Source organism: Nycticebus coucang, chromosome 10 (genome assembly GCF_027406575.1).
Source record: "Nycticebus coucang isolate mNycCou1 chromosome 10, mNycCou1.pri, whole genome shotgun sequence".
In the NCBI taxonomy this organism is placed as follows: Eukaryota; Metazoa; Chordata; class Mammalia; order Primates; family Lorisidae; genus Nycticebus; species Nycticebus coucang.
Genome location: NC_069789.1, coordinates 81,286,004 through 81,313,351, shown reverse-complemented (window position 1 = coordinate 81,313,351; position 27,348 = coordinate 81,286,004). Strand labels below are relative to the sequence as shown.

Here is a 27,348-nt window from a genome sequence, read left to right as displayed (position 1 = left end):
TTGTATCTCATTTCTAGTTTTTGAGAAGTTATTTTTGTTACTATGCTTTACGGTAAGCTTTTAAAATGAATTATTATACAAGTGGTGCTTATGCATAGCTTGATGACCAGGATGCTATTTTTAACAAAATGATTGCTGAAGGGTTTCATCCTGGCTGGTCCTTCTCTTGTGTTGGATTTGGGAGTGATTGTGTTTGTAATATGGCCTATAGAAAACAGAATTGTAAACATGTAAACAACAATTTTGAAAGGGGAATGGAAGTTCAAAATCCTATGATGCTAAGACTTAAGCAATATGAACTACAAGATGGTATTTACTGGTAGGAAGAAGAATGTTGAAGGACTCAGCCAAAGTAGTGCAGCAATTGTTGTAACTGACACATCCTCTCAGTGTGAGATACTGACTGGACATACCTACACTAAGTTTTAATACTGGTCTTCAGGGTTTTTACTTTGTTCTAAAGAGGTGTGGGAGCAAAGGAATGGAAATCCGTCATCAGTTTTTGAGCCAGGGAAAGGTAAACATCTTTTCATCTTTTCAAAGGAGCAGTGCTGCCCTAGATGAACAAACTTAACAGTCCTCTATCTTTTTTTTTTTTTTTTTCAGTTTTAATTAAGGGAATATATCTGTGGAAAACTAATTTCCACTCAACACTTGAGTTATTGCTCATGCTTTGGTTTCTTCCCTTTCAGCACCATGAGAACCTTACAGCCAACATCTGCAACATCCGCATCTTCTTTTGGATATTTATACTTTTAAATATACAGCACCTTTACACAGCAGTGTGGATCAAGGCTTGTAAATGTTTTATCTAATGTTCCATTGTCATCTTTTATGCATTTATCACTCTTCCAACTCTTAACTTTGCACAAGTAACCCATGTAAAAAACGTACATTTTTCAAAAGTTGTAAATAAAAATAACCTTAAAATTAAAAAAAGAAAAGAACCAACCATACAAATAAGCAAGAAACAGAACACATCAACACAAAATATCAAAAAGCTCTAAATAACCCTAAAGAACCTCAGTAACAAACAAAAGAACAACAACAAAAAGGAGAAAATACTAACACCAAGGAAAAAAAGATAAAAAATAAAATAAAAACGAATTATATATATATACACATAAACATATATACACACACGTATCTATGTGTATGTATGTATGTGTGTGTATATATATATATATGGTGGGAGGGTCTGACTTTAGTAGGAATATATTTGTGTTACAATATATTGCTGGGACATCAAGGTGTGCTATAGTTTTAGGGGATGGACAACACCACAGATAACCTCTCTCTAGAACCGCAGATAGACCAGATCCCCAACTTAACTGTCCACAGTGATCACCTGGTTATTTTCTCAGCATTCAGGTTCCACAAGGTTGGGAACTGAGATCTCTCCTGCATCCTTCAGCAACAGGTTTCTCCATATCCCCAGACAACAGTTCTTGTGGGGTGCTGGAGTCCCTGAGCCTTTCACCACTGGAGGACGGATCCTAGCACTCAGAACTAAAATGGCTATGTTCCTGTAGGGGGCCTGGCCTCACAACCTTCTCACAACCTTGGCAAAATGGCTGACCCCTTGTTGCCAGGACCTTTCCAGAAGGGCTGTCTCTACCGTCACCAAACAGGTAGCAAGAACGCTTCAGCCAGCCCTCAAATCCGGCTGCTATATACTATTTGGGTTTGCTCACTTCTAGGCAACTAACACACTTACCCCGAAAACCAAAAACTGCAAAAGGCTTCCTCAAGTCCCAATCTCCACAGCTTCTGGCTGCGGCTGCCGCCTGGGCCTCCCACCAGTGGCCTACACAAGACTTGCCTAGCATGTCAGATCTCCACTCCACTGCTCCAGTTCACATGCAGCAACCATCACCCCACCGCCTTGCAGTGTACCCTGAGCCACAGCTGCAGGCAAAATCTCTTGTCCAGGCGCTGCTGCCTGACTAACTCTGGTTTCTCAGTTGCTCTTAGAGAGCAGGGCTTGACGGTCTTCCTGATTCGCCATCTTGCTCTGTCCCAGTAACCTGGCTCTTAAAAACAGAGGTCTCGTTGCAAAATAGATTTGGACACTGGGTGACAAAAGCAATATTTCTCTTTTTTTTTTTCAGTTATTCCCCTTTTGATAGATAGGAAAGTCTCATACCATAGCTGTAGTAATATTGAATATTATTTTTTGCCTACTATATATGCTTTATATTCCCCTACCCAGGGATTCTCATGTAAGTATTTGTGTGCTTAAGGAGGAGAATCACTAGTTTAAAGAAAGCAGCAAAATATACCCCAAATTTTTATTTCTTCTCCATTTCTATATAGGAATGTAGATTATTAGAACTTTTACCTATTCGTTTATTCAACATACATGGATTGAGCCTACTATATGCAAGCTCTTTATGGCACAAACATGGAGATTATGGCCCATACATAAATGTGTATGAGAATGTTATTTATATAGTTTTAAAAAAAATAGAAATAATCCAGAAATCTAACTGATGAATATTTAAACAAAATCTGGTGTATTCACACAATGAAATGCTATTCAGTGATAAAAGAAAAAAAGTATATCATACTTATGCTACAAAAAACTCAAAATCATTATTCTAAGTTTAAAGAAGCCAGACACAAAAGACTACATATTGTATGATTCCTTTATTTGAAATGTGCTCAAAAGGCAAATCTATAGAGACAGAAAGCAGATGAGTGGTTGATGGAAGTTGAGGCTGTAAGTAAGGACTGACAGCCAGTGGCCGTGATGGACATATGTGGGGTGACGAAAATGTTCTCAGTTTGGATTGTGCTGACGATTACACAACTCTAGTAATTTACTAAAAACTAGGGAATTGTATGTATATGGTAGGTAAATTCTTTGGTATGTGAATTATACCTCTGAAAGCCACTAAAAATAAATTTTCATTATAAAAACCAAAAAGATTATATAACCATTGCCTTCAGAGTTTGCAGTTAGTGAAGCAAACATATCATATAAACAAGGAATTATATACAGTGTACTATGTATGTGTACTCCATAGGGTCCACTAAGAGCCCTGAGAAGGGAGATTCAAATTGTGGCTAAGAGAGTTGTTAGATAAGAAAGACTGTATATTGAAGGCAATATTTGAGATTAGCCTTGAAAAATGAATAAGGAATTTGCCAGAATTTACTTCCTGACATATTGCTGCCACACAGGAAATAATAGGTCCTCTTTGTTTTCACTTGTTGGACTTCTCACATTTTTAATATGCATTCAGTGAGAAATGGTAATGTAGTGACATCTCTAAGGACACTAAGCAATTAGCAAATTCATATATTAGTCCTTTAACAATAAATATTGATCATATTACATATGCTATTCGGGCTTTTGGCTCTTACAAGTTACCTGAGGTTTTTAATCAGCAGAAGTAATTTATAGTTGACCTTAGATAAAGCCTCACATTCTTTCATTTTATGTATGCATGCATATTGTATGTAGTATTTCTTCAAATAGCTACTAAGTGGATATGACATAAATACCTAAGAACATCATAAACCAAGAAAGAACCAAGAAGTTCTATATTGTTTTTGATTGTGGGGATAATAAGACAAACAGATTTCCAGTAGAGATGCTTTATTTATATAAAAAGAACCCTAAGATTATTTTTCTCTTTGACTTCAGTATAGGATTTAAAAACATGTGAACTGTTCTGTTTCTTGCAATAGGGAAGACTAGAAAGAAATCCTGACAACTTCTCACTTCAAAACACTAAAATGCTGCATAAAATGTACAGAATTATCAGGTAAATAATAAAAATATATGTCTAGTATGATTAAAGACATAAAAGAGAGTACCAAAATCATAAGCAAAGAAAAAGAAAATTAAGATTTATAAGCGTATTCTTTTTTTTTTTTTTTTTTTTTGTAGAGACAGAGTCTCACTGTACTGCCCTCGGGTAGAGTGCCGTGGCGTCACACGGCTCACAGCAACCTCTAACTCTTGGGCTTACGCGATTCTCTTGCCTCAGCCTCCCGAGCAGCTGGGACTACAGGCGCCCACCACAACGCCCGGCTATTTTTTTTTATTGCAGTTTGGCCGGGGCTGGGTTTGAACCCGCCACCCTCGGCATATGGGGCCGGCGCCCTACTCACTGAGCCACAGGCGCCGCCCTATAAGCGTATTCTTAAAAGAGCCAATTAGAACTTTTAAAAATGAACATGTAATCATTAACATAATCTCTCAATAGATCAATTAGACTATAAATTGGGTAGAACTTAAGAGAAAATTTATAAATTAGAAGATGGAACTGAAGAATTTTCATCGAATGCAACACAAAGCAGTAAGGAAAGGAAAATATGAGAGATGTAAGAGACAAATCAAGGTCAAGAGGTTATAGTTGATATTTAATATGTGTAACCACTTTTTTCCACTACCCATTTCATATTTCCTTTGCTCTCAGCCAGAACCCCAACTGCCTATGTTGTTTTTTTTTTTTTTTTTTTTTTTTCCCTGTGTGAGATGATCCAGATTTTAATTCCTGAAGGGTCTGAATTCTCAATAGTTCTTTTTTTGATTACTATAGTTATCCATTATCATAATGTTATTGGTCATGGAAGTAACAGGAGATGTTTCAGAAAGTCTCCTGGGTTCCAGACACAGTCCCCTTTGCTCCTGTTTTGTTTTAGCAACTCACTTTTCCTTTAGTAATAAGGATCAATCACTTTAACTAGTAAACCCCTTCTAAATGGCCAGATGACTATCTCATCTTCCAGCTCAGTGGAACCATTATTGTATTCCTCTAATACAGTGGTTCTCAACCTTCCTAATGCTGCGATGTATTTTCATTGTTACAGAGGGGTCGCAACCCACAGGTTGAGAATGCTGCTTTCTAATAGAAGCATTATCCCCTTGAGAACTAACCAGTAGATACCTATATTAGGTATAGTTTGAGAGGAGTTATTCCTACTTCCACCCCTAGATTCCTGTGTATTTTTATTATGGTGGAGATAGCATCATATAATGGTCTCATTATGTAAGACAGAATGCCATCCTTTCATGGAGTTTTGACTTCCACCTCATCTTTAGTAAGCTTTTTTATTAGATCATCTATTTCTGGGCATGTGGTAAAAGACCTTTTATTCCCTGAGTATGAACCCATTGATTTTCTGCCTTTGCTGTGAAATTAGTTCCTGATCAGGAACAAGCCTATGTGGAATACCATGATAGTAGATGAGCCATTTGAGGAGATGGTGGTGCTAGCAGAAACATGAAGGACAGAAAAGGCACATCTGTATCAAGAATGTGTTTGAGCCAGGCTTGGTAGTATACTTGTAGTCCTAGCTACTTGGAAGGCTGAGGCAGGAGGATCCCTTGAGCCCAAAAGTTTGAGGTTATAATGAGCTTTAATTGCACTCAAGCCTGGGCAATAGAGTGAATTCCCATCTCTTTTTTTTTTTCTTAAAAAATGCATTCATTCTGAAGAAGACAAATCTCTGCTCTCTGCATAATAGAAGCCATGTAATATAGTCAACCTGCTGCTAACCCCTACCTGGCGGGGCAGTCTCAGTGGGGAATGGTGCCATATCTGGGGCCCAGTGCTGGTCTCTGCTCGGTGAGTAGCTGCCTTATCACATATATAGCTCTTATATGTTCCAGACTCTAGAAGCTATATTGATTTGTTCTGGTGAAGATACTATATCCATAATAACACCCATCATTAATGAGACTACCTGGTTAAGTTTATATTAATTCACATTCTCCAGGCTTCATCTATCTTCTGCACAGAGTAAGCAAATGGATTAAATGAGGATGTGATAGATATCACCATCCCTGTGTCTTTCAAGTCTCTGGTTGTAGCACTAACTTCTGTGGTTCTCTCTTGATAGGGAGAAGTTCCAGAAAGTTTCACTTAGCACTTCCTATCGTAATGTTGCTTACCTCTATATCAGAATCAGTGTGGAGATTTCCACCAGTGGCCCAATATGTCTGTTTTAATTGTACATTCTGGAACTGAGTAAGTAATTATAGGATAAGTCTATGGACTAACCAGGTCTGCTGTGAGTCTAACTGTGACTAATACCTTCTCTCACTTGAACATCATAAATCTGTTTGCTAAGCCACAGTGGTTTGGAGTCGCTAGAAATATGCATCCGTTCAGAGCTGTGGCACCTCCCCTAATTCTACAGTGGCCTCCAAGATCCCTTTCCCTTGGTGTATACACACCTTCTTCCACTTATTCAGTCAAACACTAACGTAGGTCCTACTGTGAGAGATTTTGCTAATGTAATTATTGTCCCAAATCAGTAGAGTAAGAAAAGGAGATTATCCCAGGTGAGCCCAGCTTAACCAGGGGTGCACTTAAAAGAGACTGAGCCAAGTTCACCTAACCGGCTATACGAAGCAAATGTAAGCACACCTTCTTTCATTCTTTTTTTTTTTCTTTTTTGAAGACAGAGTCACCCTGGCTGGAGTGCAGTGGCATCATCACAGCTCACTAGAACCTCAAACTTCTGGGTTCAAGCGATCTTCCCATGTAGCTGGGACTACAGGTGTGGCCATCAAGCCCAGCTAATTTTTCTATTTTTATAGAGACAGCATCTTGCTCTTGCTGGCCTTGAACTCCTGGGCTCAAGCATTTCTCCTACCTTAGCCTCCCAGGTGTTAGGATTATAGCCATGTGCCACTGTACCCAGCCCAAGCATGCATTTTAAACTTAACTTTTAGTGAATGGAAGTGTTTGATTTAGAAGTACCCTTGTAATCTAAATTTGAGAATATGTCATAACAACATGTTTCTGCATTGGTACCTATAAGGACCAGTTCACATATCCAGCTATAAAAGGCATACATAAGCTTGTGTTCTTGAAGATGCATCATAGACTGCTTTTAGGGAAAAAATAAATAAAAGGGACTGAGCTCATCCTATGAAAAAGATTCAAAGCATATGAAGGACTCAGCAAAAGCAAAGTTTCTCCATTACTGACTTTGAAGATAGAGGGATTCTAAAAGTAGTCTCTAGGACAATGTTTTTCAACCTTTTTAATCTCATGGCACACTTGAACCTATAGTTAAACTTCTGCGGCACACTTAAGTTATGTTGATCCAAAAAAACATAAAAAGGCTCAGGGCCCATAGTATAGTGGTTATGGTGCCAGCCACATACACCAAGGGTGGTGGGTTCGAACCCAGCCTGGGCCAGCTAAATAACTGCAATAACAACAACAAAATAGCTGGGCGTTGGGGTGGGTGCCTGTAGTCCCAGCTACTTCGGAGGCTGAGGCAGGAGAATCGCTTAAGCCCAGGAGTTTGGGGTTGCTGTAAACTGTGATGCCATGGAACTCTACCAAGGGCAGCATAGTGAGACTCTGTATCAAAAAAAAATAAATAAATAAAATAAAAAATAAAAAGAAAGAATATACTTACTGTGCTTTGTACTTATTTCGAAAATTAATTAATGATCTTAAAGATATTCACAACACATATAAGATCCTCTCAAAGCACATCAGTATGTCATGGTGCACTGGTTGAAAATCACTGCTCTAGGAGCTAAAAGCAAAACCCAGATGACAGCCAGCTAGATAATGGGGACCTCATTCTTACAACTATAGAGAACTAAATTTCTGCCCCCACAAAGTGAGTTTGAAAGAGGAATCCAAGCTCCAGATGAGAAAGAGCCTGGCTGACTGCTTGAGTTTAGCTTTATCAGAGACTGACAGAGAACCTAGCCATGTCATACTTGGACTTGTAACCTACAAAACTATGAGTTAAAAAATAAGGTTTGTTTAAGTCACTAAGTTTATGGTAATTTGTTCTATGGCAACATGCAACTAATACAAAAGCCATTGTCTAGTAATCCTTAAAAGGTCTGGATATTTCCTTTCCCTCAGTGCACAATCACAAGTATTAATAATCATCACTAGACCCTCTGAGTAAGGGCTGGAGGAAGATCTGTACTATGGCAATGCTGCAGGAACCAATCAAAAGGGAGCTTGGCTTCTGCTTCCAGCAGAGGAATCTGGATGTATGAACTAGCTTAGGTCTGGAAACTAAGTGAGTGATTGTAACTCTGTCATGATGACTAAATCAAGTGTTTGGCCACCAGACCTGGAGGTTTTCTTAATTACATCAACCAAGCAGTGTTTTAGTAGGTTGCCCTTTTGTTTTCTAAGGATAACCATGATCAACTAATACAGCCAAAGTTTCTGTAGGCTAAAACAGTCTCATTACTGATTTTCCCTGTTACCATTTAAAGTAAATGCACCCAACTTGTTTCAGTGGTTAAGTGCTGCCATCTGGACCTTCTGTTCCAGGATCCTTTTATCTCTGCTGAAATCAGGGAACCTATCTGCAGTCGCATACCAAAAGGGGAGGTCAGGAACTGACCCCATGGAGCAGGGTTTTTGCACATCAGGTTAAATGGGACGACAAACATGTGAAAACATCAGTGGAGTCAGTCCCTAATCCCTACCCTCATTGGTATGGATATCTCTGTCAAGGCTATTTCTGGCTTACAATGGAGAATAAATATAGAGTTTTTAAAGGATGCATGTGCTTTCCTTACTAATTATTTCTTTATACCTTAGTGAAGGGAGTATTTTCTGAGCTCCTGGGGTTGGGGGTGGGGTGCAGTTGGTATTAGAGATGGAGAAGAGTAGTAAGCGTGGTCTCTAGGAGCTAACGCAGGCCCTTCCTAGCTAGGGGGACTCATTTGGAAAGAAATAGGATTTCAGTTTTGAACACAACTTTAGGTCATGAGACATATAATAAAAAATAAATAGATTATATAAATTAACAGGAGGAAGGTCATGTAAATGGTTAAGGGCTGAGATGAGTCTTTGTAAGCATGCTATAGAAGTAATTTCTCTAAGAGAAAGAGAACAATGAATCATGAAGAATCAATGCCAGTACAAAATACTTAACTAAAGGTTAGGTGAAGACAAGGTAGTAGAGCAGTATACAAAGCAAGGAAGGGGGGAACAGTGAGAAAGAATGAGTTGTAAATAATGGTTATTATTGTATAATTATTATCATTATTATTGAGTGCTAACTATGTACCTTGGTATTTTCTATTCTGCATTTCACTTAATCACAACCACTTTATGAGGGAGTTGTCATTATCTCCATTTCACCTATGTAAGGCTTAGAAGAGTTTAACAAAAAAACCTCACTAAAATCATGCACCTACTTAATGAGGCAAGGATTTGCACCTAGATTTGCTTGGTTTTAGTGAATTAAATTGTATCCTTGGAAGAAAAGTTATGGAGTATTACTTTTAATTGTATGTATAAACAAATACATATCCAGTTATACCAAGTATTTTTAATAAATAATTTGCCAATCTTAATCCCTTCTTACAATACCTGTCTTGGAGAATGAGGTATTGTGGGGAATGCAGCAGATTAAAAATCTAAAGCCCAAATTCTCATTCTGTTTCTGAACTAAACTGTATAACTGGAAGAGTTTCTTAATAGCTTTGTAATAATTGATATATTCACACACCATATAACATTCACCCTTTTAAGTATGTAATTCAGTGGTTTTTAGTATGTTCACAAGATTGTACAACCATCAGCACTAATTCGAGAACATTTTCCTCATCCCAGCAGGATACCCCATACTCCACTCCCTGTTCTTCTTCCCCCAAGCCCATTGCAACCACTAAGCTACTTTCTTCTCTGGATTTCTCTTTTTGGGATATTTCACGTAAATAGAGTCAGCCAATTTGGGGTATTTTGTGTCTGATTTCCAGTTAACATAGTGTCTTCAAGGTCCACCCATGTCACAGCATGAACATTTGGGTGGTTTCCACTTTGGGGCTCTTCTAAATACAAGTCTGTATATGTATACAGGTTTTTGTGTGCACATGTGTTTTTTAGTTCTCTTAGGTCTATACCTAGAGAGAGGTCTATACCTCTTTAAGAGAGTAGAATTGCTAAATTGTATAATTACTGTATGTTTAACCTCTTGAGAACTGCCACACTATTTTCCAAATTCCAAAGCATTTGTACTGTTTTACATCTTACTCTTAGTGGCTCTTTACATTTTTATTTCTTAACCTGTAAAAAACAAAGGGTATACTTGAGGTTTTACTGGGAAAGAAGTATAGAGTAAAATGAAAGGAGGGTGTAACATAAAAATGTTTTTTCCTGTCAGTTCTAAATATTGCACTTAACATTTTTCCTTGATTCTAGAGAAGCAAATTAGAATAATTAGTAAAAATTCATCCATCAGTGGGAACTTTTATAAGCTTTTTTATCTCACTGATTTGGCAGTTCTGTTTTATTTCTTACAGAGAAGCTCGCAGAGGCTCAGCGCAGGTTTGCTACACTTCAGAATGAGCTTCAGTCATCACTGGATGCGCAGAAAGAAAGCAGTGGTGTTACCACGCTGCGACAACGCAGAAAGCCGGTCTTCCACTTGTCCCATGAGGAACGTGTCCAACATAGGAACATTAAAGACCTTAAACTGGCCTTCAGCGAGTTCTACCTCAGTCTTATCCTGCTGCAGAACTATCAGGTACTTAGAATTTTACTCAGGAGAATGACACCTTTGAGTAAATGAAACATTCCAATAAATCAAATTACTGTAAGCTACTAATGGGTCAATGCAAAAAGGAAAATGTTTAGTATGTCATTATTCTTGAAATTTCTATTGTGATTTCAGATGTCTTCACTGGCTAAAAACCTTGTATCAGGGTATAACAGTGTTAGCAAGACTTCTGTTTTTGAATATTAGTTTTCTAAAATCTGTACAATATTCAGGGGTAGCTCTTGGCTCAAGGACTAACTGCTTCCTTATTTTTAGAGGCATCTCTTATAGTGTTAAGTAAAAATAAGAAATAATGTGAGAGCTTTTATATTCCTCCTAACCAGTAACAACATTTCCATAAGAGCAGTTGGACAGCTAATTTTCCTACAACTGACACTCATAAAACAAAAGATACTGACTTTTTAACTTACCACTAAGATAATCCTTTCTACAGGCTACAGCAAAACAACTGTATTAAGAAAAAGTTCCTTGGGCGGCGCCTGTGGCTCAAGGAGTAGGGCGCCGGTCCCATATGCCAGAGGTGGCGGGTTCAAACCCAGCCCCGGCCAAAAACCACAAAAAAAAAAAAAAAGAAAAAGTTCCTGAGAAAGAAAAGAAATTAGGTCACAGAAAATGTGTGTAGAGAGTGAAAAATCTAGCCTATTATGATATATCATTCAGTATTTAAAACCCAATCTGAAAAAGTTGAACTTCCATGTACACTTAATTATAGAAATGTAGGGCATTTGTTCCTTTGTAATTCTTTGTAAGTTTGTTTATATAGTTAAATCTGTAAAGAATTTGATTGAAAATCAGATTATTTCTTAAATAATAAATAACACTTAAATAAGTAAAAGCATCTCCCTAATATTTAGAGAGACTTTATGCCCTATTTTTTTTTTTTTTCATTTTGTTCTTTTTGTTGTTGTTGTTGTTGAGACAGAGTCTCACTGTGTTGCCCTGGGTAGAGTGCCATAGTGTCACAGCTCACAGCAACCTCAGATTCCTGGGCTTAAGCAATTCTCTTGCCTCAGCCTCCCAAGTAGCTGGGATTACAGGCACCTGCCACAACGCCCGGCTATTTTTTGGTTGTAGTTGTCATTGTTTGTCAGGCCCAGGCTGGATTTGAACCCTCCAGCTCCAGTGTATGTGGCTGGTGCCCTTAGCCTCTGAGCTACAGGCACCGAGCCTTTTCATTTTATTCCTGTGGTTATTACCAATAATGAGTAGTTAGGATCACAATATAAGGATATTCCATATAGAAACTAAAAATTACACAAAACAGTTTTGTCTCGAGTATTAGATCTTTAAAATAAAAGGTAATTAAGGTCTCAGATCTACAGTATTTTCATCCTTCCTTTTTATAATTCTCCTTTCTTCATTGGTGATGTCATATAGAGAAGAACCTAGTTGGAAAATAATTTAGAAAAGTAATTATGGAAGGTAGATGACAAGTTCCTTTGCTTTGAAATTTATCCATAGCTTTATAATTTAATTTTTAAAAGAAACAAAATGTATTTCCTCTTTCCTATAATGCTATTAAACATTAGTGTTTCACAGTTCATTAACGATGCTTAAATATTACATGGAAATCACCTTGGTAAATTTTATTTTATTAACTTTTCTAGCAACTTTTGTTTTGGGTTATAAAAAGCTCTTTGGGAAAACAAAAATAATTGTTTAATAAAAAAAAATTTAAAGGAGAAAAAGGCAAGAAAAAAATAATTGTTAATTATAAAAGTTCTGCTTTATCCTTAATTTTTTGGAGCTGTCTATTATGTAAGAATACCTTTATTTTGGGTGGTGCCTGTGGTTCAAAGGAGTAGGGTGCTGGCCCTATATGCCGGAGGTGGCGGGTTCAAACCCAGCCCCTGTCAAAAACTGCAACAAAAAGAAATAACATTTATTTTGAGAATGAGGAAGAAGAGAAAATTGATTAAAAACTAGCTATCTCCATGTCATGATATATGTACCCCAAGCAGAGTTTAAGATCATACATTAAAGAATGAAGGAAAAAAATATAAACAAGGAAGGAAGCAAAGCCTACCTTGGAGTTAGTCCTCAATTTTTTACTGATGGGGATTTGTGATCAGCAAATTTGAGAGACCTCTGATTTATAGCTCTAACCTTGCAAATCCACAGTTTTCTGCTTTTTTGCATGTTGAGAAAAGAACATCAGAATAATATAGTATTGAAATTCTCAAAATATATTATAGTATTTTGATATTGTAGAGACTGAGGGAAAGTGAGGGCTCCTACCCATGATGGATGGAGCAATGTAAGTATAAACACTTGTTCCTTTCTACTAACTCTCTTTTGTATTCCTATGCCCAAAGTGAGAATAAATGGAAAGAGAATAAAAGTTAGGAGAACTAGATGGATCTTCCATGAATAATAATTGTAGGTAATTGTATTATACAAAACAGTTGTACACAGAAAAATGGGAACAAAAATGTTTTGAGTTTAGGACTCTCATTAATTTATTTGGAAGAGAAATAATAGGGTTCGTAAGTGCAGAATTTCTTGGTGTTACTAATAGCATACTACCTCGAAATGAATAAATGAAATAAGAAAAGTCTCATCTTTTTAGCAGTAAATGCTTTTTTGAAAGCATTGCCATTTCCCTGAGTACTCAATCTTTGTCTAGTCAGCTCTGCCAATGCTTAGTGCTTATTATTTTTCATTTTCTTTGTGGTAGAAATTATAGTTATTTTCTTCATTTCTTTCTGTAGAATCTGAATTTTACAGGGTTTCGCAAAATCCTTAAAAAGCATGACAAGATCCTGGAAACATCTCGTGGAGCAGATTGGCGAGTGGCTCATGTGGAAGTGGCCCCATTTTATACATGCAAGAAAATCAACCAGCTCATCTCTGAAACTGAGGTACAATAATCCCACTATTTACCACATATTTTCAATTACATCCATGTTTTGTTTTTAGCGGAAAAATTCCTCATTTCTGTATTCCTTTTATAAATAGTTGCTAACTTTGATACAGTCTTATTTAGGATTTTCTTCTTTTACTTTATCATATACTAATTCACCAAAAAGCTACCAGGATATCATACATAGAAATGATACAAAATTATTTTCACATAACTCAAGTTTAGTATAACCTATGTCAAAATTTAATTCTAGGCTGTAGTGACCAATGAACTTGAAGATGGTGACAGACAAAAGGCCATGAAGCGTTTACGTGTCCCCCCTTTGGGAGCTGCTCAGGTTAGTATTTCCTTCTAGTGGTTGGTTTGTTTATGCCTATTTAATAATAAACAGTCCATTTAGGTAGTTTCATTGCCTTAAAACGAATTTCAGCTAAAGTTTATAAATAGTAATTGTTAAAAAGTTAGATGCCAGTTTTCATTTCACAATGAATTGTAATGTCTTCTCACATTTCTTTTCTCATCCTGTATTTCCTCTGTTAATTATTCTTACTGACATGCTGATTTCTTGGTCTCATCAAATGATTAAAATGAAAATTTTTTAGATAGTCGGGGGGGTGCATTCAGATGTGCTGAACTACTACATAGCTTCATCTAAATGCATCAGTTACAATGAAAAAAGCGTTGATTTTATGATATCTATACAGTAGATATATCCACAAAAGCATTTTAAGTGCTATCTTCTCTGTTATTTAATAAGTCTCAATAAATCTAGAATGATTTAAATCATAGAAAATGTTTTCTGGTAGCAGTGAAATTGAAATCAACAACAGAGCTTCTGCAACCTAATAAAAGGCATCTGTGAAAAACCTGCAATTAATATCAGGCTTAATGATGAAAAACTGAGTATTTTCTCCTAAGTCTAGATACAAAAAAAAGGATATTGCTCTTATCACTTCTATTCAGGATTGTAGTGGGGATTATAGCCCATGCAATAAGATAAGAAGAAGAAATAAAAGCATTCACAGTAGAGGGATAAAGTAAAATTGATGGTTTTCTTTTATTTATGTAGAAAATCCAGTGAACCTGTAGAATAGCTACTAGAACTAATATGTGAGTTTTGCAAGGTTGCAGAATATAAGGCCAATATATGAAATTCGATTGTGTATCTGTATATCAGCAAAAAAACCTCTGGGAATCAAAAAATTTTTGAAAAGCTCTATTTGGAAGACCATCAAAATATGAAATGTTTAGGAGTAATTCTGACAAAAGACCTGTAAAGACCTTTACATTAAAAACTATAAAGCATTGCTGAAAGAAATTAAAGACTTAAATGAGAGATATACCATGTTTATGGGTATATTATCTAAGCCCAATATTTTTAAGGTGGCATTTCTTCCTAAATTGATCTATAGATTAACATGTTCCAACTCAAAAATCTTAATAGGCTTTTGGGTTTTTTGGTTAAAGTTGGTCAGCAAATTTTTAAATTCATATGGAAATGCCAAGGACCTAGAATACCCAAAACAAGACTTTGGCACAACTAAGTTGAAAAATTGACACTATCTTACGAAATTTTATTATTAAAGCTACAGTAGTCAAGAAAATGTGCTGTTAGTGTCAAGGTAGATCAATGGAATGGAACAGAGTCCAGAAATATATTTAACATATATGTGGAAAACAAATTTTTGATACACATACAAAGCAAGTCAATGAAAAAAGAGATAGTGTTTTCAGCAAATGATGGTGGAACAATTGGATTCCATATATCCAAAAACCCCTTTCGTCCACACTTCACACTATATAATTCTAAATGTACCATAGGCCTAAATGAAAATGTAGAATTACGAATTTCTACAAGAAAATATAGAACAAAATCCTAGGGACTTTGAGTTATGCAAAGATTTCTTAGAAATGACACCAAGGTTCCTGGTTCCTGGGCACCCCTGGAACTGATCAGCCGAGCTCTGGGATCATGGACATCAAAGCATATTTTGAAAGAATTGGTTATAAGAACTCTAGGAAGAAATTGGACTTGGAAACATTAACTGACGTTCTTCAGCACCAGATCCGAGCTGTTCCCTTTGAGAACCTTAACATACATTGTGGAGAACCCATGGAGTTGGGGTTACAGGCCATTTTTGATCAAATTGTGAGAAGGAAGTGTGGAGGGTGGTGTCTCCAGGTCAATCATCTTCTGTACTGGGCTCTGAGCACAATGGGTTTTGAGACCATGGTATTGGGGGGTATGTTTACAACACTCCAGCCAAAAAATATAGCAGTGGCATGATTCACCTTCTACTGCAGTGACCATTGATGGTAGGAAATACATCGCTGATGCTGGGTTTGGACATTCCTACCAGATGTGGGAGCCTCTAGAGTTAGTTTCTGGGCAGGATCACCCTCAGGTGCCTTGCGTCTTCTGTCTGACAGAAGAGGATGGAATCTGGTACCTAGACCAGATCAGGAGAGAGCAGTATGTTCCCAATGAAGACTTTCTTAATTCTGATCTCCTGGAAAAGAAGACATACCGAAAAATCTACTCCTTTACTCTTGAACCTCGAACAATTGAAGATTTTGAGTCTATGAATATTTACCTGCAGGAATCTCCAGCATCTGTGTTTACAAGCAAATCATTTTGTTCCTTGTAGACTCCAGAAGGGGTCCACTGTTTAGTGGGCTTCACCCTCACCTATAGAAGATTCAGTTATAAGGACAATGTAGATCTGGTAGAGTTTAAGACTCTGGATGAAGAAGAAATAGAAGAAGTGCTGAAAAATATATTTAGTATTTCTTTGGAGAGAAAGCTTGTGCCCAAACATGGTGATCGATTTTTTACTATTTAAGATACAAAACAAACCTATTTATATTTATTACCCAGCTCACCCAACTGATGACCTATCATATTTCCTCTAAACCCCTACATTTTTTTGAAGGAAATCCTGGATGTGAAATCATTTCACCCATAAAAAATGCCAGCATATCTAATTAAATAGCTTTTTACAGTAACACAACCACATACATTTTCAAATTAATAATAATAAAGGTGTTGTAAGGTTAGTCTGTGGTAATCTTGGGAACCATATGGTTTATGCTAGAGAAGTTAGAATATTGTGTTATTTTTTAATTGATAGAAAAATTTTAGTAGTGATAGATAAGTATTGTGGAAAAACTTACTGTCTATAAAATACATTAAATCATTGTTTGGCTAATATGATGCAAATAAAACTTTTTGTTTGGAAGACATAGGAAAAAAAAAAAAAAGAAATGACACCAAAAGCAGCACTTCATCAAAGTTAAAACCTTCTGCTCTTCAAAAGGTAGTATTATAATCACTTCTTGGCCTTTTAGCTAAGACCAAGTGCAAAAGGTACTATTAAAAGAATAGAAAGAAAAACAACAGACTAGGAGAAAATATTTGCAAAACATACCTGAAAATCATTTGTATTTAGAATATATTAAGAATTTTAATACCCAATAAAATGTTTTATAATGGGCAAAAGACCTGAAAGATATACAGGTGGCAAATTAAGACCACAATAAGTTAATACATACTTGTTAGAATGACTCAAATTTTTGATCATACTAAATGTTGGAGGAAACAGGAACTCTCTTATCTCATATGCTACTGGTGGATAGATATGTAAAAAAAAAAAAAATATATATATATATATATATATGAATGTATAGTGTATAACCACATTGGAAAAGAGTTTGCCAGTTTTTTTAAAAGTTGAACATATACCACTCCAGGATATTTACTCAAGACAAATGCAAGCATATGTCCATATAAAGACACATGCACAAATGTTCATAACTACTTTATTTATAATAGCCTGAAACTGGGAACAATCCAGATGTCTATCAGTAGATAAATGGATAAGCAATTTGTGTTATATCCATGCAATGAAATACTGCTCAACAATAAGAACAAATAACCTGTTAACAACACGTTCACTTTATGATTCATTTCTGATAGTCCAAATACATTATTATATTTTTATATATGATAAATTACACAATTTTAAAACAATGCTATTTGTAATATCAGTCATCCAGGCTGTAGTACAGTGGCATGATCATAGCTTTTTAAATTTTGGGGGAGACAAAGTCTCACTATGTTGCCCAGGCCTATCTTGAACTCCTGACCTCAAGGAATCCTCCTACCTCAGCTTTCTATGTCACTGAGATTACAGATGTGAGCCACCATGCACAGCTCTACCCATACACTTTAAAATCATCCCTAGCCACCATGCACAGCTCTACCCATACACTTTAAAATCATCCCTACCTAATACAATGCAAATGCTATGTTGTTACACTGCATTTTATTTCTCAATGGTATTATTTTTTATTGGTTGTTTTCCCCCCCAGATATTTTCAATTCATTGTTGGTTGAATGCATGGATCTGGGACCTGTGTATATAGAGAGCCAAGTGGAATTTGATGCCAAACATTATGGTCTTGTTTATTTCATGACTCATATTTCTGTAAAAGAATTCCATCAACTGGAAACTATTCTAGTATTTATAGAATGATGATGATTTTCTGTTTCAAATTTATAAAAATTTAGGTTATAGAATATTATTTTCATGGTAGAACTCAGAGGCATACATTACTACTTTATTACAGCATATACTAAATGCATTTGATATTTTGTCCTATTCTTAAAATGCTATTTTTTCTATCCATAGCCTGCACCAGCATGGACTACTTTTAGAGTTGGCCTATTTTGTGGAATATTCATTGTACTGAATATCACCCTTGTGCTTGCCGGTAAGTAGTTTAATTTTGAATTAATTTATTCTTTTTAATTTACCGATGTCATATTCTTTCCCTCTGTAAGGGATCATGTGTGCAACTGCCAAGCTTACTAAAAGAAAAATATGTCAATGTGCTAGGTTTTCTGTGCTTACAAATGATGTAGGAGTTTTTGGTTGATTGTTTTATTTTTCCCTTTATATGTAGTTATCCTTTAAAACACTACTAACATATGACCTCTTATTTTTCATGATTTCCCAGTCTTCATGTACAACTTCTGTAGGCTTTCTTCTGAGTCCAGCTATCAAGAACCTCAGGTCTCACCCTCAATGAATCCCCAACAATAAACAAAAAAAAAAAAAAAAAAAGAACCTCAGGTCTCTTATCATAGAGAAGGATAAGTAATGTTACAAAATTCATTCAGTAAAACTCATTCACTTTGCTTACTGGAGATCCTCTCACATCATTTCCGGAACCTTTTTTTCCCCCCCTTTTCTTTCTATTTTTTTTTTTTTTGATAAAGGATCTTGCTCTGTTTCCCAGGCTAGAGTACAGTGCCAGCATCATAGCTCACTGCAATGTCAAACTCCTGAGCTCAAGCAGTCCTCTTGCCTCAGCCCTCACAAAATAGCTGGATGACAGATGTGTGCCACTGCATCACACCCAGATAATTTTTTATTTTTCAGAGAGGTAGGGTCTTGCTGTGTTGCTCAGGCTGTTCTCAAATTTCTGGCCTCAAATGATCCTCTTGCCTCCGCCTCCCAAAGTGCTGGGAATACAAGAGTGAGCCACTGTGCCTGGCCCACAACCTATTTACAGTTATTTTGCATATAGTTTTAAAAAGCTTGGTTATATAATTTCCTATTCTATAGAAGTAAGAAATTAGACATAGAAAGGAATTGCTAGAACAACACACTCTGAACATCAAGAAATTATACAGCAGTGAGGAAGGCATAATTTTAATAAATTTTCCCCAAAGAATTTGACATACCCCTCAAGTAGCATTTGACATTTTCAATTGCTACATATCGAAACACTTTGTTTGACTGTTTTTTCCTGAAGAATTCACACTGAACTGATTTTCCTACTAAATTTCATTGGCAATTCTTTCATAGTCTCCTTTGCTAGCTATACTTTTCTTTGTGATGTTGAAATGGTGGGGTGTGCTGCTAAGCACAGTCCTTCAATCCCCTCTGTCTAGGTTCATTTCCTACCTAGACAGTCTTATTTAAGCCTAAGGCTATCAGCTAATGACTTACAAGTATATATCCTTTCTCTTTTGAATGATTATCTAGTTGGCTCTTTGGATGTCCAGTTGACATTTCAAACTTACATGGACAAAAAAATTCCTTGATTTTTTACTCCCAAATATGGTTTCTTTAATGCATGGTATCACCTTTTATCCGGTTTCTCAGGCCAAATCTTTTAGTGCTTCTTTTCCCTCATATTTTATCCACAATTGCAAATCCAATTGCTCTATCCTCAAAATATGTTCTAGTTTTGACCACTTCTCCCTATCTCCATCAGTGCCATCCTCGTCTAGGCAACCTTTTCTTGTTTAGCGTACTACAACAGCTTTTCGAACTTGTCTCCTTGCAGCCACTTGCCTCCTAATAGCCACCAGTGTCTTTTTTTTTTTGTTAATGTAAGTTAAAAATCATGTCACTCTCCTATTCAACACCTGTTCGTACTTTATTTTATAGAAAGAAAATTCCAACAGTTTACCATTGCCTATATGACCCTATAGATTCTCACCCCTGTGAGCCTTTCTAGAGCTTTATATCCTGTCATCTTCCCCTTAGCTTAGCTTCACTCCATTTCAATCTGTTTCCGACCACATTTTCCTTGTTAGTCTTCCTGGAACACATCAAGCTCATTCTCACCCAACAGTTTTGACAGTTGCCTAATGGGCTCTTCTTTTTTTTTTTTTTTCCATTGACTTTTTCATTTTATTTATTTTATTTTTTTTGTTAAATCATAGCTGTGTACATTAGTGCAATCAAGGGGTACAATGTGCTGGTTTCATATACAATCTGAAATATTCTCATCAAACTGTTCAACGTAGCCTTCATGGCATTTTCTTAGTTATTGTATGTAGACATTTGTATTCTGCATTTAGTAAGTTTCGCCTGTACTCATTCTAAGATGCACTGTAGGTGTGGTCTCACCCATTACCTTCCCTCCACCCTAACCTCCCCCCTCCCTTCCCCTGCCTTGGCCCGTTCCCCATAGTCTTGTGCTATAGCTGGGTTATAGCCTTCATGTGAAAGCTATAAATTAGCTTCATAGTAGGGCTCAGGACATTGGATACTCTTTCTTCCATTCCTGAGATACTTTGCTAAGAAGAATATGTTCCAGCTCCATCCATGTAAACATGAAAGAGATAAAGTCTCCATCTTTCTTTAAGGCTGCATAATATTCCATGGTATACATGTACCACAATTTGCTAGTCCATTCATGGGTCGGTGGGCACTTGGGCTTCTTCCATTACTTAGCAATTGTGAATTGGGCTGCAATAAACATTCTAGTACAGATGTCTTTGTTATATTGTGATTTTTGGTCTTCTGGGTATAAACGTAGTAAAGGAATTATAGGATCGAATGGCAGGTCTATTTTTAGGTCCATAAGTATTCTCCAAACATCCTTCCAAAAGGAACATATTAGTGTGCATTCCCACCAGCAGTGTAGAAGTGTGCCCTTTCCTCCACATCTACGCCAACATCTCTGGTTCTGGGATTTTGTTATGTGGGCTACTCTTACTCTGGGGTTAGTTGATATCTCAAAGTAGTTTTGATTTGCATTTCTCTGATGATTAAGGATGATGAGCTTTTTTTCATGTGTTTGTAGATCGTGCGTCTGTCTTCTTGAGAGAAGTTTCTCTTCAAGTTCCTTGCCCACCCTGAGATGGGATCACTTGTTCTTTTCTTGCTAATACATTTGAGTTCTCTGTGGATTCTGGTTATTAAACCTTTATTGGAGGTATAACCTGCAAATATTTTCTCCTATTCTGAGGGCTTCTGCTTGCTTTACTTACTGTGTTCTTGGCTGTGCAGAAGCTTTTTAGTTTGATCAGGTCCCAGTAATGTATTTTTGATACTGCTTCAATTGCCTGGGGAATCCTCCTCATAAAATATTCACCCAGGCTGATTCCTTCAAGAGTTTTATAGTTTGAAACTATAAAAATTCAAGTATTTTTATAGTTTCATGTCTTAAGTTTAAATCTTTTATCTAGTGAGAGTCTATCTTAGTTAATGGTGAAAGGTGTGGGTCCAGTTTCAGTCTTTTACTGATCGCCAGCCAATTTACCCAGCACCTTTTGTTAAATAGGGAATCTTTTCCCCACTGAATGTTTTTAATTGGCTTGTCAAAGATCAAATAACGGTAAGTAGCTGGATTCATCTCTTGGTTCTCTATTCTGTTCCAGACATCTACTTCTCTGTTTTTGTGCCAGTACCATGCTGTTTTGATCACGATCGATTTATAGTACAGTCTCAGGTCTGGTAGTGTGATTCCTCCTGCTTTGTTTTTATTGCTAAGTAATGTTTTGGCTATTCAGGGTTTTTTTCTGATTCCATATAAAACGAAGTATTTTTTCAAGATCTTTAAAATATGACAATGGAGCTTTAATAGGAATTGCGTTAAAATTGTATATTGCTTTGGGTAGTATAGACATTTTAATAATGTTCATTCTTCCCAGCCATGAGCATGGTATGTTTTTCCATTTAACATCTTCAGCTATTTCTTTTCTTAAAGTTTCGTAGTTCTCTTTGTAGAGATCTTTCACGTCCTTTGTTAGGTATACTCCCAAATATTTCATCTTCTTTGGCACTACTGTGAAAGGAATAGAGTCCTTGACTGTTTTTTCGGCTTGGTTATTGTTGGTATATATAAGGGCTACAGATTTATGGGTGTTGATTTCGTAGCCTGAGACATTGCTGTATTCCTTGATCACTTCTAAAAGTTTTGTAGTGGAATCCCTAGTGTTTTCCAGATATCCAATCATTATCATCTGTTGAGAGTGAAAGTTTGATCTCTTCTGACCCTATGTGGATACCCTTGATCACCTTTTCTTCCCTAATTGCAATAGCTAAAACTTCCATTACAATGTTAAAGAGCAATGGTGACAATGGGCAACCTTGCCTGGTTCCTGATCTAAGTGGAAATGATTTCAATTTAACTCCATTCAGTACGATATTGGCTGTGGGTTTGCAGCCAATGGCCTCTATTAGTTTAAGAAATGTCCCTTCTATAATGGGCTTCTAATGGGCTCTTCTGCAAGATGTCTACATGGCTCACTCCTTCACTTTATGGAAGTCTTTATTTAGATGCTATCATCTGTGTAAAGCCTTCCCTGATCACTCTACTCTAAAATAATCTATTCTGTCTCTTTAGCCTCCATTAATTTTCTTCAGAGTGCTTTGTAATTACATGACATTATATTACATATTTGTTTCTTAATGTTTTCCCACTGGAATGTAAACTCCTTGATACCTAGGCTTTTGTCTCTCCTGTTCACCATTGTATCTCTAGCACCTACAACACTTCCTACAATACAGTAGGGGCTCAAAAATATTAGAGAAGTTTGAATGGATGGAAGAAAAGGAGAGAGATGAAATTAAATGATACATAGAAAGCATACACACAAAGAGCAATAAAACAGACATAAATCTCAAAGGTTCTTACAGTCAAAGACTTTTAATTTAAGGTCAAATAATGTTGTACCTCAAGAGTTTGTGTAATTATGCTTATAATGATAACTGTGTACTATTAATAAGTATTAAATTTTGCCCAGTGAAATCTGCAAAGAAATAGATTTAGAAATAGATTTTATTATATAAATATCCATTATATTGTAATTAGTGCTTTCATTAATCATTAAAATGTCTTTGGATTCAAGAAGGTAGATAAAGGAAAAAAATTATAATAGTGCCTGAATAACAAAGGTTTATATCACTGTCTCACTAATATTCTTGATTACAGAGACTGTGTATTTTTCATTTTTGTGTTTCAAATTCCTAACACAGTACCAAGCTGATAGCAGATAGTTGAGAAATAATTTACTAAACTCATTATTCTGCGTAAGTGTGTTTCTTAAGACTGTCAATTATGTTAATGTATTATGAAAGTTTTCTTTTTTGAGACAGGTTCTTACTCTGTTGCCTAGGCTAGAATGTAATTGTGTCATTGTCACTCACTACAACATCAAACTCCTGGGCTCAAGTGATCCTCCTGCCTCAAATTCCCAAATAGCTGGGACTACAGGCTCGTGCTGCCATGTCTGGCTAATTTTTCTTTTCTTTCTTTCTTTTTTTTTTTGAGACGGAGTCTTACTCTGTCACCCTGGGTAGAGTTCCATGGCGTCATATCTCACAGTAACCACAAACCTCAAAATTGGCCTTGAGCAATTTTCCTGCCTCAGCCTCCTAAGCAGTTGGGTGGGATTACAGGTGGCAGCCACAATGCTCAGCTAATTTTTCTATTTTTAGTAGAGATAGGGGTCTCCCTCTTGCTCAGGCTGGTCTCAAACTCCTGGCCTCAAACGACCCTCCTGGCTTGGGCTCCCAAAGTGCTGAGATTATAGATGTGTATACAGGTGTGTATACCTGGCCTGTATATTATGAAATTACAACCCATGTTACAACAGCTTTTAGAGAGCATATGAACTTTATGTTAAACAGCGTGTTTTCATTTGTATTATTAGAGTTCTCCTTACTATCAGTTACTAAAAGTCAATGCAGATAATTATTGTCTACGCTAAACTCATGATTTAGTATTGACACACATACAATTTATGACCATATTTTAATGTAGTTCTTTTTCTTTAGTGTGAATACAGTCTACTTATGCAGGATATATAGAAATACTATTTAAAAAAAACTAGATCTGACTATTATGGAAAGAATAAAAGACCTGCCTGAGTTTCAGTCCCAGCTCCACTTACTGTTAGTTGTTCTGGCTTTAAGGGCACCACTTAACTTCTCTGAAACAGTTTCCTCATATGTTAAATGAACTTAATACCTTGAATTTGCTGGGTTGTTTTAAAATTTATTCATATATTCAAAGCAAATTTTATGTATCTCACAATTATGCTTGATACCCATGAATCTTAAGTAAAAGAATCTTTTTCCTTATGAAGTTCATCATGGCAGAGATATTAAGGCATATATTAAAACCTTAATAATACCCTTAAGATATAAAGTGCTAAATGTTCTAAGCAGTTCAAAGGAACAAATGAGTACTTTTAAATTAAAGCACCAGGGAATACTTAATGGAAGAACTGGCATTTGTGCTAAACATTGATAGAATGAATGAAAGGCATTTCCAGAGAAGGAGATATATGAGCAAAGAGATTTAATTGGCTCTGAATGGAGGTGGAGGGTAGGAGGAGAGTGTAGATAATAAAGGAGAGTGGTGATAAATTGACTTAGAGTAAGGCTGGGCATGGTATCTCATACCTGTAATCTGAGCACTTTGGGAGGCTGGAGCAGGAGGTTTGCTTGAGGCCAGTAAACTAACCTGGGGAGCAGTGAGACCCAGTTTCTAGAAAAAAAATTGACTAGATATGGCAGCACATGTCTCTAGTCCCAGCTACTGGAAGCTGAGACAGGAGGATCATTTGAGCCCAGGAGTGTGAGGTTACAGTGAGCTATGCTGATGCTACTGCATTCTAGCCTGGACAATAGACCAGGTCTCAAAAGAAAGAAAGAAAAAAAAAAAAAGGGTGGGCATGGTGGCTCATGCCAGTAATCCTAGCACTCTAGGAGACTGTAATGGATAGATTGCTTTAGCTCAGGAGCTTGAGACAAGCCTGAGCAAGAGCAAGACTCTGTCTCTACTAAAAAGAGAAAAACTAGCCAGGTGTGGTGGTGGGCACCTATTGTCCCAGCTACCTGGGAGGCTGAGGCAAGAGAATTGCTTAAACGCAAAAGTTTGAGGTTGCTGTGAGCTATGGATACTGAGACATTTTAGCGTGGGGTAACAGAGAGAGTCTCTATCTCAGGAAAAAAAAAGAAAGATTCACCTGGGGTGAAGGGGAGTTTTAGATGAGGGTGAAAATAACCTTGAGACTAGCTCATAGGGATGAGTAAAACATGCTTGTGGTTATGAAGCACTACATCAGTGTGGTAGGGGATGTTTTTTCTATAGAAAAATATTTTAAGTCATTTTTAGGTGGAATTTTTTTCTTGTATTTCCAAGAGTAGTACAGTGAAATTGTCATCATTAAATAAGACATAAGAAAAATATATACTACTTCATTCATGACATGTTAATTGAAAAGTTTTTTAAGTTCAGCTATGTCCATTGTTTATAGAACAGCTTCTTAGGCCACTACCCACAAAAATGCCTCTAGGATAGCTAGGCAGCTGGGAAGCTGTGTCATGGGTCTAAGAAAGAGCCATATCTGTGCTCCCCAGTAGACACCCCTCCAGTCCAGCCATGTAGCTGTGTGCCCACAACCCAAGCTGGAGAAACAGCCCTGTGGACCATCCCTATCTGACATGTACCCAGGCCAGCAAAGCGACTGCATGCCTGCATAACAGGCTTGAGAAGTGGCTGAAAAAAATCAATGAATGATGTAAAAAAATGCAATCAAGAGGTTCAAAAACAGACCAAGCACAAAAAAGAATTTCTGAACTTAAAGGCAGGTCTTTTGAAATAACGTAGACAGACCAAAAAAAAAAAGTAAAAAATGAATGAAGAAAGCCTGTAGGATTTATGGGACACCATTAAGCAAACAAATACTCATATTATGGACATTACAGAAGGAAAAGAGAAGGTGAGGAAATCATAATAGCAGCAGAAAGCTTCACAAGTCTTAGGAGAAAGATGGACATCCAGGTCCAGGAAGCTCAAAGAACTCCAAAGAGATTTAGCCCAAACGTATTACAGTCAAATTGTCGAAGGTCAAAAACATAAAGAATTGTAAAAGCAGCAAGTAAAAAGCATCAAATCACATGTAAGAGAATCCCATTAAACTAACAGCATTATTTCTCAGCAGAGAACTTATAGGCCTGGAGAGAACGAGATGTATTCAAAGTATTAAAAGGGACAAAAAAAATAAAAACCTTCCTCTCTGGGAAGCGGAGGCAGGTAGATCACTTGAGCTCAGGAATTCAAGACCAGCCTGACCGAGAGCAAGATCCCATCTCTACTAAAAAGAGAAAAACTAGCTGGGTGTTGTGGTGTGCGTCTTTAGTCCCAGCTACTTGGGAGGCTGAAGCAAGAGAATTTGCTTGAGCCCAAGAATTTGAGGTTGCTGTGAGCTATGATGCCATGGCACTCTGCCCAAGGTGCCAGATTGAGACTTTGTCTGAAAAACAAGCAAACAAAAACCAAGAAACTATTCTTCAGAAATGAAAATGAAATGAAATCCTTTTATAGACAAGTAAAAATTGAAGACTTCATTGCCACCGGATATGCCTAACCAGAAATGTTCAAGGGAGTTTTACATCTGCAAGTGAAAAGACCATAACTACCATCAGGAAAACATGCAAAACTGTAAAATTCACTGTTGTGGACAGTGTACAATAGAGAAAAAGAAACCAAATCTTATCACTATGTAAAACCATCCAAACACAAAAATAAATAGTAAAAGTGGAAGTAGGAAACAAAGGATATAGAAAGAAACGAAGCAGAAAACAATAAAATGACAGAAATAAAGGACATCTAAATTAGGAAGGAGGAAGTCAGTTTGTCCCTGTTTTCAGGCGACATGGTGTGTATGTATGTGTGCATATATACCAAAACAGTACAATACTGGCATAAAAACAGACATAGATCTGTGAAACAGGATAAAGAACCCAGAAATTAATCCACATGTCTATAGCCAACTGATTTTGGACAAACGTGCCAAGGACACTCATTGGGGACAGAATAGTCCTGTCAATAAATAGTGCTTAGAAACCTGGATATCTATATTCAGAGGAATGATGAAGCTAACTCCTCTCCACCTCTCATCCTATACAAAAGTTAACTCAAAATGGACTAAAGACCTAATTCCTGAAACAATAAAATTACTAGAAGAAAACATTTTAGGTTGAGGGTGTCCAGGCTTTTTGTTTCTCTGGCATACATTAGAAGAATAAGAGTATACAAACACTAGGGAAAGCTGATTAACAAAAGAAAGGTCTTTGCATGGTTTTCATGCTATCCAAACACTACAAAGAAGTGAAAAAAGTCCTCACAAAATCAGTATGCAGGCCACAAGG

General features: G+C 36.7%; 1 protein-coding gene and 1 pseudogene across 1 annotated transcript in view; both read left to right on the top strand.

Annotated features, from left to right (window-relative positions):
- The window catches only part of XPR1 (xenotropic and polytropic retrovirus receptor 1), a 269,974-nt gene that overhangs the window by 157,611 nt on the left and 85,015 nt on the right, over nt 1-27,348 (top strand). Inside the window, exons 4-7 of the mRNA XM_053605329.1 lie at nt 10,262-10,485; nt 13,230-13,379; nt 13,635-13,718; nt 18,073-18,154. Coding sequence (XP_053461304.1) covers nt 10,262-10,485; nt 13,230-13,379; nt 13,635-13,718; nt 18,073-18,154 — 540 coding nt within the window. The remainder of the gene's footprint in view (nt 1-10,261; nt 10,486-13,229; nt 13,380-13,634; nt 13,719-18,072; nt 18,155-27,348) is intronic.
- LOC128596006 (arylamine N-acetyltransferase 1-like) lies at nt 15,309-16,622 on the top strand (annotated as a pseudogene).